This window comes from Cibotium barometz, chromosome 30 (genome assembly GCF_041138505.1).
Source record: "Cibotium barometz isolate CiBa-2024 chromosome 30, ASM4113850v1, whole genome shotgun sequence".
In the NCBI taxonomy this organism is placed as follows: Eukaryota; Viridiplantae; Streptophyta; class Polypodiopsida; order Cyatheales; family Cibotiaceae; genus Cibotium; species Cibotium barometz.
This window is the reverse complement of record NC_141075.1, coordinates 34460344-34473303: the sequence shown is the minus strand read 5'-3', so window position 1 is coordinate 34473303 and position 12960 is coordinate 34460344. Positions and strand designations below refer to the sequence as shown.

The following is a 12960-nucleotide window of genomic DNA, read 5'->3' as shown; positions in this document are numbered from 1 at the left end:
CACACCCATGTGTTTCAATGAAGGAACTTTGATGGCTAATATGGAACTGCTGAGACAGGAGCAGCAAGCTGTATGCTAGAGGAAGCTATAGTGAAGTAGACAATAAAAGCGGATAACTCATAAGTGGATGGGCTGGAACCTGACTCTCTATATAGCCTCTGTAAACCACTTTTTGTTCATATGAGTCCTCAACAGTCACCATGTCATTGGGTCGATATAGCTGTTCCACGTCCACATTGCGTCCAATTATGAACGTCATGTAAGGCTTTTGTTCCCAGCAAAGCATTCTGGCCCATTTGGAACAGTCCAAGCACCAGTTTGGCCCCAGAACCCTAGCATCGAGGGTCTTGGGATAAAGCCCACTCACCCCTTGTATAAATTGTAACACATATCGGTCCACACAAGCTTGGGAGTGTGCCAAACCTTCCTCAACCATCTACAAACTGCTAGGCCCGTATGGAGATTAAAAAACGATTAGCACTTGATTAACAAGATGGGATTAGGGATTAATCACAATATGATTAAACAAGGGGCACAAAATTGGATGAAAAGATCAGGCATACCTTGCATTATAATAATGGTATTTTGTATAGGAGAGACCCCCTTATACAAGGTGTGTGCATATGCTGCCACCACACATGCCACATGTCAAGGCATGATGCCAAGTGTCCCTAAGAGGTGTCACCTTTACACATTGTTGCTTACATAAGATCCTTCTAAGGGGCTGTTCCCACACATAAATCAACGTACACACTAGCGCTTGTTCACACACACTGGAACCACTTTATTTAAACCCTAGAATACTAAGTTATTAAGTGCCAGTTTACACAACCACCTGGCACCTGCTTATTCCCACATTAATCATTATTATTCCCCCCATAATGATAATGTGGCTAGAAATCCCATTCATCATGGGCTATGTTTGCTTTTTCTTCTACCTACTACTTCTTGCTGTTGGAGGTAGAGGTAGGTTCACCAGGGAGGCAATTGCTGAAATACAAGCCTTATCAAAGTACCATAGATTTGTGTGTGAACAGCCTCTTATAAAGGGCTCTTGTATTTGTGTGTGTGAACACACTCTTTAGGACTCTTAAGGACTAAGCATAACACCTAGATATTATATGATAGCTTGACCTAAGCAGTGATGTCACATCCTATGCTTCTAAAGCTATAAAAACAATATACTTGTTTGAAGTGATTCTACACTCTCTTGAGTATTGTATTCTCTCTCTATTACTCTCCCTAACTGCTGCTCACTAGCCATGGCTGCCTTCACCTTCAAGCCACCATCGCTCACCCCTTTTTCCAACATCTGGTATTAGACCCTTCTTCTAATGCTCTCACCTAGCTGGCGCTCCTTTTCTCGCACACCCTGTGCTATAGGCCCTCACCTCGCCCATTCCAAGAGATCTACATAGCCCGCGGCTACTGTCTGCTCTCTTTGCCTCGTGGAGCGCGTGAGCTGACACGGCTGCCCAACAAGACAAGAACTACTGCCGCCTTTGACTTGCTTAAGAAGCCACGGGTGCGCTACCCTGCACATGCTGCACTTTCAGCCCTACAAACGGGTTAGCCAAGCTTGCGTGTAAGAAGAACAAGGTGGCTGAGCATAGCAAGAACGTGGAGGCCAGGCTCAAAGCCCAGAACAGCGAACAACAACAAAGACAAAACACCATGTCAGCCCACATTTCGAGAAAAAAGGAAGAATCAACGAGCAAAAATCAACATCTCTACACTAGGAAAGTAAATCTGGGGCTTTTCAAAAATTTTACAGACCTAGATAAATCAGGGCATTAAACTTAAATCCCCCATCAACTTTCAAAAATTGAGGGTGCATTCCTTGCATTAAGATGTTGCTATAGCTTTCTATAGCATCATTATTCAAAACCCTTATACTCTGATACCCTAATTCTAGAAACCCTACTTCTAGAAACCCTAATTTTTGGGCATTCTTTGTAAGGGACTAGACACTAATATTGGATTCCATATTTTGTTAAGAACTTCCGTCATTTTGCCAAATATGGCTTCCCATATGCTCATTTAGAAGTTTGATGCAGAAAACTTTCACACATGGCAGACAAAACTGAAATTCAGCCTCACGAGAGGTGGTCTTTGGCCTTTTATCGAGGGTGACGATAAGATGCACGCAGCCAGAAAGGCTTGGAAACTGAGGAATCAAAGAGCCTTTGGCCTAGTAGCCCTTAGCCTCTAACAATTTTATCCATCATGTAGCAAATCTCCTGACATCCAAAGAGCCCTATGAAGTGCTACATCAAGGTAAAAACTCTAAAGTTTATTACAGATAGAGTTCTATGGACTTATCTTGCAACCACATGAGAGCTTTGATGCTCGTGTGAACAAAATGAAGTCCTTCATGAACCAACTTTGCTGCTCTCAAAGCTGAAGTGGTGGCCATAGTTGTTCTAATCAAATAAATGCCAAATGACCTCTACGGAAACCTCATCACCACATTGAAGAACCTACCCAATCTCACCGAAGGAGTCATAACCTCCTTCAAGGAAGAGGAGAAGAAGATGAAGAACAAAGCGGAAGGGGATAGATCCTTCTTCACAAAGAAGAACTTCTCGAATAAAAAGTGTTCTATTTGTGGTAGAAATAACCATGTAGAGAAGGATTGCTTCTACAGGAAGAACTCTTGCAAACATTGTGGGAAAAACAACCACAATGAGAAGAATTGTTTTCACAAGAAAGCAGAGGCTAATGTCACAAAGGAAGAAAACGAAACCTAGAAAGAAGATGCAAACTTTGCAGAGTATGAAGACTCTTGGGCCTTTTAAAGGTCTACAACCAAATGGCTATGATATCAGCAACCATACCCCAGGACTGAACCAGACAACTTCTAGAGAAACTATGTCATAGGCATAGATTTATCCAGATAAAGTGTGTACTAGGATAACGCTTAAGGCGGGTGTTGAAATACAAGCCTTATCAAAGTACAATAGATTTGTGTGTGAACAGCCTCTTACAAAGGGCTCTTGTATGTGTGTGAACACACTCTTAAGGACTCAAGCATAATATCTAGATATTATATGATAGCTTGACCTAAGCAGTGATGTCACTAAAGCTATAAAAACAATGTACTTGTTTGACATAGTCACAGGGAATGGGCATTTTTAGACTCGGGAATGTTGGGGATGGCAGCATTTTCTCGTTCCCATTCCCGTCCCATGTCACTCTATAGTCACAGGGAATGGCCATTCTCAATCTTTTCCGTCCCCGTTCCCTGTCCCCATTTCGCGTCCCATGCGACTATGTTGTTTGAAGTAATACACACAACAATCACATCATTGAGTCATGTTCTACACTCTCTCTCTCTTGAGCATTGTATTCTCTCTCGCTGACTGCTACTCACTAGCCATGGCTGCCTTCACCTTCAAGCTACCATGGCTCACCCCCCTTTTTCCAACAGCAATGAGCACTTTAAAGGTAGGCAGTCCGGCTGCTACGCCTAGGCAAAAATCGTTGCTACCATACAAGGGGTCTCAAGAACTTGGCGGATTGAGCACCCAATCACTAAGAGAAACTCAAGATATTCCTTGAGGAGACTTGGGAAGCAAACCGTGACTTGGAAACCGGTAGACCCAGCTAATGGGTACAAGTCCAGAGAGAAGCCGTGTCTCAAGTAGACATGAACGCCCCGTCTAGCTACGAGGCTCAACAGCATGATCTTCTTTGCAAGAAAGGCTGCCGATCCAGATGTACTCTTTGCCACAGAATTGAATGTCTCCTATGCAACCCTGCTCACCAATCAGGGCAGCTTGCAAAAGGTCTCGAAGGTTCTGCTACTGACGAACTTGCAGCACAAAATTGTGGCCTCCTCCATTATGGAAAGGAGCTGAAGGTCAACTTTTGAAAATGGCAGCTGAATTTAGCCTCAGTTGAGGAGAGAAATTTCTTCCATGGAGTACTCTAAAAGCCGAAAAAATAGAGGACACACGTTACTACCTCTTGACAAACAGCATGCACCTAGGGAGTACCAGGAAGAAACAGGCAAACCGTGCCGAGGGAAGGAGGAAGCTCTGAGACCAAAAAAAAAAAAAAAGGGGTAAGGGACGTGTTGATGTTGGGGAGTTGGGGAGGGGTTTTGCTAGTGCACCAAGACCTCGGGCTCAATAAATCCCTAAGAATAAACTTTCAATGCAAACATATGCTTAACCAAGCATATAATCAAATAAAGAATTTGTTCGGTAGAAGGGTCACATGCGCATGCCATGTTCCAACTTTAACTAGCAGAAACCAGATTGGACTAAGGCAAACAAGGACTTGCAATATGCAGATCCCATGTAGAAACCCTCAAAACTGCAGCAATGCCAGAAATAGAAGTAGTAAAGGCTCCACAAACAACCAAAAGTTGACCTAACAGTTATTTCCAATCACCATACCTGTCTTCCCCTATTTGACATAAATCCTGTAGCCAAGAGCTCCTTCATGTTTGCATCAATGAGAGGATAACTATATTCAGCCAAATCCACATCTCAAAAATCTAACAAGAGAGATATTCTTACAGAGTATTCGTAAAGACATAAGTGATAATTTTCTCTTAAGGTTGTAGCTTTACCCCGTTGTGCCTGTTCTCCAACATTCAAACAATTCTTTATTCTGGCTCCATCTCATTCCTTTCAATCTCCTTGGACCCTCTAACCATAGAGTAATCATTCTCAGTTATGGAAAAAAGTTTCAGAAAAACACTATATATCCAGCATATGTATAAAACTTTATCACAGATAAAGTAGCTACTCACCCAAGTGAAAAATCGCATTTCCGTATTTTATAGAGACAAAGCGGAAATAATCCCTCCAAATAAGCTCAAATAACACCCTGCAACAAAAAGGGTTACATATAAACCAATGATCCTGGCATGGTAATTAAGGAAAAAAACCCCAGTTGACATTTACCAATATGTGGAATCATTGGATATTCTTTCCTTCTCATACCGCTTGACCTGTTCATTGCACAAGGAGCCACATGGAATATCATTATATTTAAGTGCTCCATCCCACGCCACACATTCTAGTGTAATCAAATCCACTATGCAATGACAATGCATACCTCCTCGTATATATATCGGGGAGAAATAAAACCAAAAGCAAGCCAAGGAGAGAATTTTGTGGAATAGTCTGCACCCAACATACCATTTCGTGTTTCCTTGTAAACCCGTAACTGGTCCTGTACATACAACCCAAAACCTTCCATGTTAGCTTACTGCTGCAAATACTCCAAAAAGAAAAGAAATTTGCACCTCGTACAATGCATGCTTCTGTGTCATCATTATACAAACAAAGACCAGTTCACTGTAGAATTTCCCCAGGAAAAGAAGATTATTTTTTTTCAGCCTACCACAAGCTCATGTCAAACATGGTCCTCGCGGATGCTAAGGTGGAGATATTAGAGTCTCCAGAGTAAAACCCTATCATCTATGCGGACTACGCTTAACTTCAAAGGCCAAAAAGAGATTCTAAACTCTGCCTATAAAGTTTCCCTTCTTCAAAATGTTGCCGGACACCTTGCTCAGACTGGGAGCTTACCCATGAGACACCACGCCCCAGCTCTGTGGTCGAAATTGCCAAAAACAGGTCACATCCTGTCCCTCCTAGACTGCTCTCTTACTATACAAACCTTGCCTCCTTTGATCCACTCAAGCAAGGTGATGCATGCAGGTGCATCACTTCACAGACACCATGCAAAAAGCAGAATGGTTACGTCAATCCTCAACTTCTATGAGCCACCAATAAACCAGTACTTGTCGGCAAGAAGGCATGGATAGGAGAACTTGCGCCTCACCTCCTCCAAATGTTATTCCATGCATGATGACCCTGGCCACACATTGCAGTTGTAACGTATGATCTTGCTTTGACCATTGTCCATGGATTCATAAGGGCAGAGGGAAAGTCCGGGGCTGATTGGTTAGAGGAAGATAGATCGAGTGAGAAGAGGAGGTAGCAGGCTTGGAGCAAGCGACAGCAGTGGTGCCCTGTGAAGCCTGAGCAGTTGGCACAAAAAGCAGTGGGAAGCGCATACACAAAGACAAGGATTTGCATGGTGGGACAAAGCGGAAGATCGAGCAATGCAGAAAAAATGAGAAGCAAGAGGGAGATTTCACAGCTCAGCAAGGGCAAGGCCAAAGAGATGAAGAAGGGAGGGAGGGACTGGAAGGGAGAGGGGAGGGAGGTAGGGATTGGAAAGGGACGGGGAAGGAGGTAGGGAGAGGGTAGGGATTGGAAAGAAGATGGGATTGCATCGATCCATAAGGAGAGGGAGGGGGAGGGAGGGGAGGAGAGGAGAGGAGAGGGGAGGGATTGGAAAGAAGATGGGACTGTATCGATCCATACATCCCCTCCCCCCCAACCCCCCTTCCCATCAGAAAAAAGTCATCTCCCTCGTAACAGACCCTGAGGACATCCCTTTTAGACAATCTCACAATGACAGTGTGGATCTTAACGCAAAAAGTAGCCTTGATACTCTTGGTGAAGCCAAGTAGAAGGTCAAGGAGAACCTACATGCTCATTTGTCAAAGCTCCAGTCTCCAAACATGTTCAAGTAAGAGTTGGTTTACTTCTTAATTATAAGTCGAAAAAACACAACATTAGAAGTCATGAAAAAAAAAATTTTTGAATGATGGCTACTTCAAAAGTACACAATTTTTGCAGTAAGCTAAACCTTTTCCCAAAAGTAGTCATAAAGCCGATGAAGAGCTGTTGTCTCCCCTCCAACAAACTTCATCACCCCAAGAGCACTCTATTCAAAAGCACAACATATCCACCTCATACATGTAGCACAATAAATGCAACCATCAAGTTTCAACAAAAGAATGGCAAAAGGTGCAATGCCTGCATACTTATTACTACGTTTTTCAACATACAACTATGTACTTTCGAGACACGACCTTCTGTCAGGTATAATCCTTGGGAGGATGAAAAGGTCAATGCTGGTGGTGAAACACAAGAACATACCTGATCTCGGGCCTGAAGCCCGAGCTGATTAAGGGTTGGGATGCTTCCCCATTTGAGCTCACCATCTATTAAGTTCTTGGGTGGAGGAGCAAGTGAAGGAGGGATCTTGAAGCATGACCGGACTGTGGAACGAGACTCCACTGCCTATTCACATGCAAAAAATAAATAAAAAAGAGGGTCGGAGTTCATTTCCAGGTGGATAAAGTAGGCCATCCTTACCTTCCTAAACTGAGTGTAGACATCTGGAAGCTGAGTAGCAGTAAATGGTAAATCATCTAAGTGGTACATTGTGCTACCCCAAACAAGCTCCAATTGTGGGAACTGCCTTTTTGCACTTTTTGATGTTCCACCTGAAGATTCAGTTGAGGAAATGTTGACTTTTTCAAGATTTTTCCGTACAAGCCTCTCGACCATCAATTCTTCGCTACAGGTTTCCTTGTGGGCAAAAATCTGCAGAAGGATAAACCCCTTCAGTGTTCCAAAAAAATATTTTTTAAACCTTTAAATTAAAGGCAATGCACTTTCCAAAGGTTAATGCCGTCACTCAACTTTAACTCTTACTTCAACTTCTCTTCGATACTTCTCTCACTCTGAAAAATATTTGTAATACTTCTAATAAGGTCTCATAGGCGCCTCAGAAGACCTTGATACAATCTCTCTATCTATCTTCTCCTACAGTTATTTCCCACATATGCGGGTCTTGTCTTCTTCTTCTTTACTAATAAAAGGTTCCACATGTTTTTTTTCAGCGTGTGAGTGTGTGAGCATCAGCTTCACCATTGCATGAGCATATGTGGTGTAACCACTGCATGCGCATATGTGCTACACCACCCTTTATTATTCTATGTTACATATGGGCGCATCAAGCATTCAAGACAATTTCATACCATCACTTCACAAACCACACAGAGAAGGATGCAGGGAGAGGCTATAACTGTATGTGCTGCAGTTGATGCAGCAAGCCTTGGTAGAATTTTTTCAGGCTTCCCAAACTCTACATATAGATCTACGCCTTTTTTCTGCAAATTGCTCCGCAGATCAGCTAGACCCTCCAACATATACTGAGCGCGCAGCTCTGCAAAACAGAACGATAGTGATTGGCATGGGGGCACTGTTTAGCATGCACATACAAGAAATCTGCAGGAACTGTGCATGCACACATGTGCACATAAATATGTGAATTAATATACTTATGCATTTGCGAACGAGTTCTCACTATCACAAGAACAGTTCAGTATGCGAAGGGCTGTCGTCTACTTGCTAAAATTACTTGACAGAGACTTCCTTTCATTCACGATTCTTAAAGACAATTGCAGGTCAAGACTAGTATTATCTACATCAAAGGTATTAATGTTGACAGATTGTCCACTACATTGTTTGTCATGAGGCTAGGCTAATAAAATTAGTGGCACAAATGAAGGGTTAACGTCACTAATTGAGCATTCAAAAGAACCGTGAACTAAGTGTGTCGCGGTTACTGTTTTCCACGACGAGTCTGCATAGACTAAATAACTTCTCTACAAATAGTTGAACTAATCGCGGAGCTCTGAGTCAGCCATGGTCTGTCCTGAGGTAATATGAAACTTCCCAATTGGCATAGCTTTCCAAATGCCTGTCGGGCCCTCGCAACCTAAGCACATCTTCACAAATTTTCTTAGTTTTTTAACTTGATGGAAACTTGCAATCAAGCACTTTTACTTTAAAACATAATTTAATCTGATTGCAAATCCTTTTTGCTGCTCTTCAACCTTTGGTTATTCCTCTTATGATAAGTTCCTTTGACACGAAGCCTTCTGAGTCCTCCAAGTATTTGTTAACTCTCCAACCACAGAACCTTGGTTCTTGGAAAATATCAAAGAACTTGTTCACTATTATATACCTAACGCTAATCCTCGAGATTAGGTCCTAATCTAGGCAAGGTTGGGGAGCCCTATTAGGGGGAAGGCCCTGCAGGCACCTTACACACGTGGCTAGGGTTCATTATTATTGATAATCCTAGCTATTTATGACTAGACGGTTATTTATAGCGGCCGTAGTCACTATGTTAGTGACTTATGGGTTATTGTGTTGGGACACTGTCTCACTTTGACAGTTGGTCTGTGCCTAGACCATACTACTACCATGGATATGGCCAAGGGTCCCTTAGGATAGACAGACTTTGGTGGTATGGGACGCCAGGGCTGACTGACTGGCTTGGCCTGTGGGAGTGGAACCTTAGCCCCTGGCTTCGGGGAGAGTCTAGATGGAATCTACAATTGGGAGGTGAGTTTGCATACACCCTTCTATATCTAACCTGTTTAGCTTGTGTATCAGGTGATCTTATGGAGGGAACCTGATCATGAAAGTGGGAAACTCTGCAAGGCTTGCGTGTTATGCATGTGCTGTTAACAGTCACCTTGTCCAGGTATCTCTCGGTCACCATGTTCGTGTTTGATTTGCAAATCTAGTAAAGTGCTTTTTGTTGGGGTTGCATGAAAGAACTTGGTGGATTTTGTGAAAAGAGAGAGAGAGAGAGAGAGAGAGAGAGAGAGATGCACATGTGCGAGTGGGGGTATTTTGTCCCAGGAACCCTGAAACCCTAACCCTAACTTTTTTTGGCCGGTGTTGTGTTATATTTAGCATGTTTTGCTGCACTAGTGGTGTTCCCCTGTGTAGGCATGGGAGGGTAGTCTTGGCGCTGTGTGCACAGGGCAACAGGTGGTACAGGGGGAAGAAGGGGGGGGGGGGTGTGTGGGTGTGGTGTGTAGTGGGGGCAGGCATGAAGGCATAATACCTTATAACTCTTTTAAAAGAGGCACCCCTATTATTTATAGCGGAAAGCATCCACCACCTAGTAGTCATCATCCCAATCGGGGAAGGGAGCTCACAATAGCAATGATACAAAGAAAGATTCCCAGAGCACTTACGAGGCAAGAAAGATAGGGAATTCAAGCATAAGAAGAAAAGGACAAGGAGAGCATTACTGTTGGAAAGAGAAAATGCGGTACAAGGGCAAGAACCAATTTTGCTTCTGCCACACCGTGGGGCATGGTAAGACGGATTGTACTACGTGGAAGGCTACCCAAGCCTCCAAGACCTCTACCTCCATTGTAGCTACCACTACAACTGCATCCACACCTCTTGTAAGCCCAGCGGGGCATGCCGTGACAGATTCCACCAATTTAGAGAAGATAGAGAGAGGGAGAGAAGAATTTAGGGAACTTTGCACAGGACACACACACTAAGCAGGGAACAAGCCCCATCCCCTTTCAGGAATTTATTTAGGAGCAATACACGGGCTTATCAAGCCAAGATCAATACAACCAATGAACAAAATCAAACAAATATGTCGACATAGAAATCCAAGTTGGAGTTGATGTTGAGGCACGAGATCTCTAATGTCGAGCATACCACGGGGATGACCCACAAGAATCTCTCACCGGGCTAGTACCAAATCCAATATCCAAATCCAGGTCCGAGTCCAAGTCCCAAATAAACTCCAAGCTCGTACTCGAGGTACATAGGAGATGTGTGTAGATGAAGTGTTTGATGTAATTCAGTGTTCAATCCGGAGTAGAAGCAACCCACCAAGACCAAACAGGGGAGTATTAACTACCCTGACTGCATACAGCAAGTCGGCATAAACACTCCACACTTGCTGATGGGACAGTCGGCCAGCTACTAGGTGCTCCTGCCAACCTCTGGCATCCCTCCACACCACTAGAAAATGGGGAAAAATAGGGAAAAAATACGGGGAGTGAGGAAAAATGATAAAACACCTCGTAAGGGCGGGCACACCCACAACAAAGGCCCTGGTGTATAATAGTAGACAGGAGATGACTTCTAACAAGGGACTGCATCAAACAATGCTAAGCAATGAAAATAATGGAGAGAGGGACCGACTATATATATGCCCAGATGTAGGCAGCCGACCAGCTCACGACTAGGGAAAAAGTGCCCAAGACTCCATAAAATGGGGAATAAATATGGGTAAAATAAGTGAGGGGTGATCAGCCCCTCTAGCTAACATGGTCAGCCCTAGAGGCTAAAATAGGACACCAAACAAGAAGCCAGCAACAAGGAGATGATGATGTCTAACATACTGTATAGTCGCCAGCGCCACTGCCCCTCTGTACTATCTGCGCCAGCCAGTGCCGCTGTTCACCACCTCTACCGGCCATTGTTTGCTTGTACTTGGCCAGCCTCGGCCGCCTGAGCCGCCGCCAGCAGCTAGCACCTAAGCTAGCACCTGCAACACGTAGTTGTTCCACCGCCTGGCCGCCTATCAGCGCCACTTGCATCTGGAGCACCGTTGTTGTCTGAACTAGTGCAGCCATCCGTGCGTTGCCTGTGTCTATTGGAGTTGCCTGTTGGTCGTCATCACCAACACTGCCGCCCGTTCTTGTCTGATAGCACCGCCACCGATCTACTGTGCACCACCTGGCCACCATACGTGAGCGCCTGGCTGATATCACTTGTGCGCTAGTTGCTGCCGGCGTTACCCCTTGCTTGGCTGTGTCACTTGAACTGTTGGACAGCTCTGTCTTTTGGCCATTGCTTACTGCCTGCCACCATCTACTCCTGGTACCCAGCACTTGCTGGCTGCTGCCTGTTGTTGCTTGATCCACACCAATTGAAGACAACTGTACAAGTTGTTCTCCGTTGTATTCTATTGCCGCTGACCGGACTGTAGTGTGTGGTCACATGGATTTGATCTAGTTAATACTCCCCTGTTTGGTCCTGGTGGGTTCCTTCTACTCCGGATTGAACACTGAATTACATCAAACACTTCATCTACACACATCTCCGATGTACCTCGTGTATGAGCTTGGCCGTTGCTTACTGGCTGCCACCATCTACTCCTGGTACCCAGCACTTGCTGGCTGCTGCCTGTTGTTGCTTGATCCACACCAATTGAAGACAACTGTACAAGTTGTTCTCCGTTGTATTCTATTGCTGCTGACCGGACTGTAGTGTGTGGTCACATGGATTTGATCGCTTCATTTATTGCTGGCCGACTGCTCATGCAGTCGTGGAGGGTTACCAGTGCTGGCCGACTGCTCACATGGGGCATATAAATAGGCCCTATGCCCCCACCATTTCATCATTCAGTCTTTTGCGGGATCTTGTGTATAGAGAAGAGTTTACACACCTATCTCTCTGTGTTTCTTGTGCTGTCTATTTTCTGCATTCTACTTGCTCTTGTCAACCCAAGTTTGGTTATCATTTCCGCTCCATATTCTGACATGGTATCAGAGCCCTAGGCTCGTGATAGATCTTGGGAGTTTTTCTGAGCAAGAGGGGGATCGTTAGGTTGCTGATTGGTGGACTGTTTTGGACTGTTTGGGAAGAGAAGGTGCAAGAGAAAGGCAGGCTAAAGGTGCTGGCCAGCCACTTGCAGGTTTTACATATTTTTTTTCCCCACCCACCCACCCTTTCAGTTTACTCCCCGCGATGGCAGATTTACTAGAGATGGCTGAGAAGCACGTGAAGATTCCGACTCTCCCCACGTTCCCAGTGGATCGTCAGTTCGACGGGTCCAATTGTGAGGATTATGTTGTTAATCCTTCATATTGTGTACTAATTACTACTTAAGTAATTAACTTAGAACAAGAACCTTCAGGAGAACACTTGAGATAAGACTGAATTGACTTGTTGTATTAAACTGAGTACAATAGGTCTCTTATATAAGAGATGAAGAGACACATTTGAAGAGGCATGTCCTTTGATGAAAGGACATGACCTTAGACGAAAGGATACAACTTCAAGCTAAGGGATGTGTCTATTCGATGTAGAGGCACAACCATTCATCAAGGGATACAACCATTCATCGAAGGGTGTGGCTATTCGATGAAGAGGTACATCCTTTGGCGAAGAGTCGCAACCAGTCGAGGGTAGGGGTTCCCTTGGTTGGTTACTCTTTGCATCTGCAACAGGAATCAGTAATGAAGAGAGAATCTGATACATAAATACGTCACAATCGTGACATTCCCTCCCATTTAAAAAAAAA

The 12960-nt window shown here is 44.2% G+C and overlaps 1 protein-coding gene across 2 annotated transcripts in view; it reads right to left on the bottom strand.

The window, feature by feature from the left end:
- The window catches only part of CRY3 (cryptochrome 3), a 59751-nt gene that overhangs the window by 1515 nt on the left and 45276 nt on the right, over positions 1-12960 (bottom strand). Inside the window, exons 3-11 of one of the 2 annotated variants that reach the window (XM_086824153.1) lie at positions 7907-8046; positions 7191-7421; positions 6972-7115; positions 6679-6756; positions 5071-5187; positions 4917-4963; positions 4763-4839; positions 4580-4658; positions 4404-4473 (exon numbers count right to left, since the gene is read on the bottom strand). In XM_086824153.1, the coding sequence (XP_086680279.1) occupies positions 4404-4473; positions 4580-4658; positions 4763-4839; positions 4917-4963; positions 5071-5187; positions 6679-6756; positions 6972-7115; positions 7191-7421; positions 7907-8046 (983 nt within the window). The remainder of the gene's footprint in view (positions 1-4403; positions 4474-4579; positions 4659-4762; positions 4840-4916; positions 4964-5070; positions 5188-6678; positions 6757-6971; positions 7116-7190; positions 7422-7906; positions 8047-12960) is intronic. The other variant, XM_086824154.1, reaches the window with a different exon arrangement.